A 7,412-nucleotide genomic window follows, 5' to 3' on the forward strand; every position below is an offset into this window, starting at 1 on the left:
GGTACAAGGGAGGCAGGCAAGAACTAGCAACCACGAATGGGGGGGAGGTTGAAATGACTACCCCAGCTTATGGCGTTGGCTTTATCACATTATGGCTTCTTGTTTGTTGGTTTGTTTATCTCTTAGGAAGGAAGCCTTTGTAAGGTGTAGGCTTCCCAGGCTACTCTGCATTTTTCAGAGCTGGAACAAGCCTGTGTTGACTAGGCTGGACAATGTATTTCGCACATTTAGGTGAATAGTGCTCTCAGAATGAGTTCAGAGATGACACTTGGGTAGAATCATGCCTCTGCATGAAAATTTACCGCTCTGCTCCTCTCTGATTGAAAGTGAAGTTTCCACATTATTAATCAGAACTCTAAATGATTGCTCTAAAGCACAGTGCTTCTTATTCCTAATTAATAACAGGATGACTGGTGTAGCTTCAGGTGTGATACTCACTTGCATCTTTTACTTTGTACTGCATGTAAAAATGCATTAGAAATAACAAAGTGACTAAACAGACAGAAAGCTAGTAATTTTAACTGGATTAATATTTTGCATCTAAGTAGACGTAAGAGTGATATTTGGCCCTTTCCTCATGTTTCTTCAGGATCTTAACTTTTTCTTGAGTAGTCAAAACACATCTGTTGATGGCAGGGGGGGAGGGCTGAAGTGGTTAACAGAAAATGTTTTTCTTTAATTGGCCTTAAATAGAGCATTCAGCCTGAAACTTCAGGTAGCTCTTCCACATCTGTTAAATACCGCAGCTATTTTAAAGCAGCCTGACACAAGAGCATGTCCTCTGTAAAAAGTGAGTACAGCGAAATGTGTTAAGGTCAGGGTAAATGTTTTTATGCTCAGTGTATTTCAATAATGGCTGTAATTAATGTTTCTCAGGGTTTTCTTGTCTAGCAAGTCCTCCTAGTGGGCAATGAACTTGATGCTGTGAAAACTGAAGCACCAGTAGTGTAACCACCAAATAGATATTATTGATTTTAAATGAGTAAAACAGGGACAAACATCTTCAAGGTTACTTGAGAGCTATAATTCAGAAATCTGAAAACTCAGGTACCTTTCAATGAAGAAAAGAAGTGTGTTTGTAACTAAGCAGGTGTACGAAAGCTGCTTTGTGTTGGAGTTCTTGTTTACTTTGCTTCTGTTATTGCTGAATCCTGACTTATCATTTTCTGTCCTTAGTTCTTGCTGGGTTATTCTTACTGTTACCAGTTCTTAAATCTGTTTTTCATTATAGTTTTCTGTTACTTCCCAGGGAGGTGTCACAGTTTCTTTACCAGTTCTTCATGGGTTTTATTCTTTGGTTCTTCCATTAGCCTGAGCAGTACAAGAAGGTTTCCTTCATTTTTCCCCACATCTTAAATCCACAGGAATTTGAAGAACCCTGAAAATGCTTTACTTCTGAAATTTCCCTATCAGAAAGCTCAAGAGGAGCTTTGACAGGCAATATTTCTTGTCATCACGTGGGGGCACCTTTTGTCCACCACAAGGTGCTATCTCATCACCTCCTGTTTTGCAGTGTTCTTCATAATCCATAATCTAGTAATGAGACTGCATCTCTGTGCCTTAGCTTTTGTATTTCTGATGATAGATAACCCCCAAACCACGCATGACTGGCAATGTGGTTTCTTGTTAGACTTTTCCTACCCAAGTTGGTGATGTCTGTGTCTGTAGAGCCATTTTTCAGTTACAGTGTCTCTTATCCAGGCTGATTCTGAGCATGGTCCCTATGTGTCCTAAGACTTCTTTTCAGTCAGAAGAGGAATATTTCAGGATTCCAGGGAGAAACAGAAAGCTCTGTTAGAAAAATGAGTTTGATTTCAAGTGGAAGTTTAACTAGTATCTAGAAGAGGAAACACTTGCTTTGCAAAAATGCTTATTGATTTGGAATTCTTGTACTGTCTTAAAGCCAGTGTATTTGATAACCACTAGAGTCTGTAATGTTTTGAAAACAACCTTCAAAGTTTTTGATTCTATGCAGAAAATTGCATAGTAAATGAGAGAGGAAAGAGTAAACAGAATATCTGAGAAAAGGTCCCTCAGAGATGAGTAACATGTATACTCCAGTATGCAAAAAGATGCTCTGCATAATGCTTTAGTGCATGGAAGGGTATTTGTGGTCCCGATAAGAGGGACTAGCTATAGATTTCAAAACTAAAGAACAGAACTTTAAATAATGTAAAACTTTTTAAAAAGTATTATGTAACATTTCATAGCACTGTCTCTCCTCTTTAGAGAAATAAGTAGTTTCAAAGTAAAGTCTTCATCCAAATTCTATATGAGAAGTAACTCTGAATCAGAGCTGTACAAAGTAGCAACCCAAAGATGCCAAGCCTTTAGTTGAGCAAATAGTCTGAAATCTGTTTGGGTTTGTCCGATATGCTTAGATAATTAGAGACGTCTTCTTCAGATACTGATTGCCCTGCTAACAGAGATTTAAAAATGATTGAAAATCTTGATTCAGCTTAAGAGGCCATCCTGTATGGACAGTGAGACTGAGTAATATCTACTATGAGTTTTTGGTAGAATGAACACAGTAGAAATGAAAATGAGACCTCGTTACAGATAAGGACCATAGTGAGTAGTGATTGCTTCAAAAACACAGGATAAAAGTGAGGTCATTTAGAACATACTTACATTTGTTTGTCTGGGGGGAAAAATGGGGGAAAAAGAAAAATAAACCTCCAGGTTAGGACAGAGATCTTGTCACATAGGCACGTGTTGCCTAATGCATACGTATGAGGATGTTTTAGTTTATTGCACTACTGAATGGGGCAGCGGAACTGGTCACAAATGAGTTGGAGAAGGCAGAGGTACTCAGTCACTTCGTTACCTCTATGTTAACCTGTGAAACCAGCTTTCAGGAATCCCAGGCCCCTGAGACCCAAGGGAAAGACTGGAACAAGGAAGACTCACCCCTGGTGGAGGGCCACCAGTCTGGGGAGAATGTAATCTGCAAGTATGTAGCCACCACGAGTGCTAGGGGAGCTGGCTGATGCTACTGTGAGGCCACTCTGTTATCTCTGAATGGTCTTGGTGACTGGGAGAGAGCAGATAGATTCAGCATGCTACAGACCAGTCAGCCTCACTTCCATCTCCGGGAAAGTGATGGAGAAAATCCTCCTGGAAAGCATTTCCAAACACATGAAGGACAAGAAAGCATTGGGCAGAGAGCACTGACAGCGTACCAGACATCGCCAGCGGGCTGAGAGAGGTGGCCCTTGCTCTCTGTTCAGAACTGGTGAGGCTGTGTCTGAAATACCGTGTCCAGTTCTGGGCCCTGCAGTACAAGGAAGATCAGGACTTACTGAAGTGAGTGTGGTGCAGGGCTACAGAGATCACTGACCGTTTGGAGCATCTGACAGATGAGAGGCTGATCGAGCTGGAACTCTTCAGCCTGGAGGAGAGAAGGCTCGTGGGGAATCTTAATGCATAAAAAATACCTGATGGGAGCGAGTGAAGTTGGTACGGATTCTTCTCGGTAGTCTGCCAGGTGACAGGACAGGCAATGGGCACAAACTGAAACATGTGAGATTCCATCAGAACACAAGAAAACATTTTTTTCACTGTGAGGGTGGTCAAACACTGAAATGGGTTGCACAGAGAGGATGTGGAGTCTCCATCCTTGGAGATGCTCGAAACCCACCCGACTGAACGCTGTACTGGATAGCGTGCTCTAGGTGGCCCAGTTTGAGCAGGGTAGTTGGGCTAAATGATCTCCAGCTGCCTTCCAGCCTAAACGGTTCTGAGATTACTCTGATAAAAGCAAACTGAACAAACCCGTTTGCCATCCATGCATTTGAAGTTTTGTTATACTGTTATTTGAACAGAAGAGAGATGTCATACAGACTGTCTGCCATGTTCACAGCTTAGATTCAACAGTGGCAAGCAGTGTGTAAATATCTTGGTATGTTTTGTCTTACAGAAATAGATTTTTTTCTGAGTTCTCAGACTGCAAAATAACGTACCATAAAGCCTGGAAGTGAAAATTGAAGGGAAGTTAGAAGTTTTACTGAAAGAGAATTGTAGCGTGGATTCTTTTTCTGTATGTCAAGACAAGTTGCTTTATGAATCTCCAACTTTCTTTCCTCATCTGTAAAATATTTTAAATATTTGCCTAAGTTAAAGAATATTAAGAACAGTTGTTACAGTCAATGGAGCTTTTGGATTCAGAAGTGTAAACAGCACTGAGAATAGCCAATCGGTGTATAATGCAGCGTTAAAGGCAGAGGGGTATGATCCAGTTTTTCTTCCCTCTGATAAAACTTTAAGGAGGAGGATGGAAGAGATCAGCAAGTCAATTTGAAGCCGCTGTTGTAGTCCTCATGCAAACTGAAACAACTTCAGGCAGTACCCCTGAGATAATTGCTAAATCACAAGCTAATTTTGGGTTGTCTTTAATTGCATGCTCAAAACAAGCTTGGTAGTTAGAGGTCACGTCTTTCTTGGGTCTGAAAGCTCGTATGGTTTGTCCAGGTAAGACAGCTGGCCTAGTAAAAAGGTATTGCCTTTACCTGCAGGCCTCATCTTGCTTGTGCTGTTAGATCATCACAGATATAACAAAATGCCATACGTGAAATGGTACAATGTGAGGTCTGAAGTTTTATGAATTATGTACGATTTATGGGTCTGTGTAAGTAGAGACATTTATATATATTGGATCTAGGTACTGTATTAGAGGTAGCCTCAGCAGGCTATTAAGTGACTTCAACTACAAAAGAACAAATGATATTTAAAAATAACATTGTACAGGTCAAGAGAATGGTATTTAGTGAAATCATATTGAAATAGTTTGTCTTGGTTATTAGGAAATATAAGAAACCTTCTCAAGAGTATTTTTATCTTAAACGTATTGGTTCTCAGTTCATCGGTCATCTGGTTAAGGATTGTGCCTTTCCTTTTCCAGTGATGATTCATGGCAGGCTTCTGAAAGTGTGGAACTTCTGTAGTTGTCATGCAGGATCTGCCTTTGGGACTCGGCATTGAACAACATTTGAAATCCATAGTATAGATAAAGAAAGAGAGAAATAATAGGTGCTTGAGTTCCTCTAAACTTAAATTATTTCAGTGGTCTTTACTGGAAATATCACTCTTTCTATTATGAATTTGCCATAAACTAACCATTTTATAATGTGTATGTACATAGATACATGCATATATTTATATATATACATACGTACAAATATATATGTGTTTATATGTAAAATTCAGTGTTTAAGAAGTGTTCATGTGGAGTTGTGCCTGCAGTATTTTATGCTGGGGAGGCTAGTGCAGCCATGTTGCTGGGGTATTTCTCAGATGCATCTTGACAAAGTCCTCAACCCTTCGTTCTCAGCTTCTAATGGCCTCTGTGAAAGCCACATTTGTAGGCCAGTCACGGTGCGTCACCACTCTTTACCAAAGTGAAACCTGGGGAGCTACCTCCAAATTTTATCAGGCTAACAAGTGTCGGTCATTTCCCTCAAAGCATGTACATGTATGCATATAAATGCTTTCTTGAAGATTCTCTGGAATATTTGATTCTTTTGACTTTTTTTTCAAGCATCATGAATGTGTTCAGATGCAATAGCTAGGGGTAAGCAACATTATGTAGTCCTGCTGGAAACAGATTAATAGGAAATCCTATTGTGCAGGATAGTTGTTAATAGTCAGTATTGCAGCAGAGACCCTTTCAGGCCTCTTTTGCTCCTATGCATCTGTCTATCTTGTTGGGTGGTCAAGTAGTTCTAGCGAATACCTTCAGTAGGTTTAGTCGGTCTAAATTATGGGAAGACATTTTTTGCAATATGTGGCTTTCAAAAACAGAATATGATGAAAATGTGTGAATATCTTTTTCATGTTGTAAGCTTTCCTTGTGCCAAATCTTATTGCTTTATATATTCTGGACTACTTAGAACTAACCTTTATTTTCTAAAATATTTAAGAGCTCAGTTAATGGAGACAGGGTATTTTGCCAGCAGTTCTTTTCAGTGGGGTCTTCCATCCTTCAGCAGAGGAGTACTAAACATGTATATTTCTCCATGCTCAGAAGGGAAAAATCAAGTGAGGTTGATTTTCTTGAAAAAGTTTACTGTCGTAGGATGCTAATCCCACTCAACTCTCTTCTTTTGCAGGACTCTGAGGAGGAAGACAGTGAGTTAGAGGTCATTAATAAGAAGCTGATAAGTCCACAAAATTTTAAAAATTTCCGACCTTATGTACCAGAGGAGTTTGCTGACTTCAGTGTTTACAATGCTAGCCTGGAAAACAGGGAATGGTTTTCTTCTAAATCAGACTTCATGAGTTCACGTGTTCTTGAGAAAGAGGTATCCCGCAGCCCCACCACTAGCAGTATTACTAGTGGCTACTTTTCCCACAGTGCCTCTAACGCTACTCTGTCTGACATGCTTGTTCCCTGTAGTGATAGCACAGACCAGCTAGCCAGTCACGTGAAGGAGCTGGACTCTAATGACTCTTCAGGACCACCCCTTGCACATGATTTAAGATCTTCCTTGAACAAGGAGTTTCGAGAGTCAGAAAAGGAGTTAGCGAGAGAAAAATTACCTGTATTACCACTGAAAGAAAACAGTGCCTTAACAGAACAAGTCCCACTGTCCCTCAATGCCTCTGACAGAGACTCTCAGCATTTACCCAGAGCTGGATCATTTTCAGCTTTAAGCTCCTCCGATGGCAAAAATGCCTGTCGTACAGTTGAATTTTCAGCGCGTGAAGCAACGGTTGAGCACACAATGGACATTGTTGAAGATCATTCATTTACAGAGTTTATGGGCGTCGAAGATGGAAAGGACTTTGACCATTCGACAGCCCCACAGTCCTGTTCCCTAGCGTCCTCCAATGGAGTGAGTGCCTCGGAGCTGTCCCAAGGAACTGACGAGGAGCAGGGCACGTGTGCGGGCCAGCTGGGCTCTGCAAACACCGGGGAACGGCCTTTGTGTTCTGTGTTAGTAAAAGAGACTTTGGACCACAAGACTTACCCTGATACTTCCACAGATGACTTCAGCGGGAAGGACCACTTGGATGGGTCCGACTGTGAAGAGAGTGCATCTGCAGATCACGCCCACGTCTTGCCCAGCTGGGTGGCCGTGGGTGAGCAGGTCTGTGTTGGAAGTAACAAGATGGGCACGGTGAGATACGTTGGAACGGTGGATTTCTCAGCTGGAATCTGGGTTGGAGTTGAGCTGAATGTTCAGCTGGGTAAGCCTGAATATGCTCTTGGTTATCTGTGCAGTTAGCGTGATCTATTTTAAGGTTGCATTACAACCACGTGCAGTCCAGTTCCACAATAGCTTGGCATCTGACACGCAGAATTCTGGGCTTTCTGTTTATAAAGATGTTTTGATAAGGATTGATTTTCAGGTGTCTTACAGCCTTGTTCTTCTTGCTAGATGCAAAATAATGCTTTGCCTGTTGTGGTAGTT

The 7,412-nt window shown here is 41.1% G+C and overlaps 1 protein-coding gene across 8 annotated transcripts in view; it reads left to right on the plus strand.

Annotated features, from left to right (window-relative positions):
• Positions 1-7,412, plus strand: part of KIF13A (kinesin family member 13A) — a 126,937-nt gene that overhangs the window by 116,948 nt on the left and 2,577 nt on the right. For 7 of the 8 annotated variants that reach the window (XM_066992075.1, XM_066992076.1, XM_066992077.1 and 4 more), the window contains one exon: positions 6,108-7,188. In XM_066992075.1, the coding sequence (XP_066848176.1) occupies positions 6,108-7,188 (1,081 nt within the window). Of the gene's footprint in view, positions 1-6,107; positions 7,189-7,412 lie in introns of those variants that run through there. The other variant, XM_066992080.1, reaches the window with a different exon arrangement.

This window comes from Anser cygnoides, chromosome 2 (genome assembly GCF_040182565.1).
Source record: "Anser cygnoides isolate HZ-2024a breed goose chromosome 2, Taihu_goose_T2T_genome, whole genome shotgun sequence".
NCBI lineage: Eukaryota > Metazoa > Chordata > Aves > Anseriformes > Anatidae > Anser > Anser cygnoides.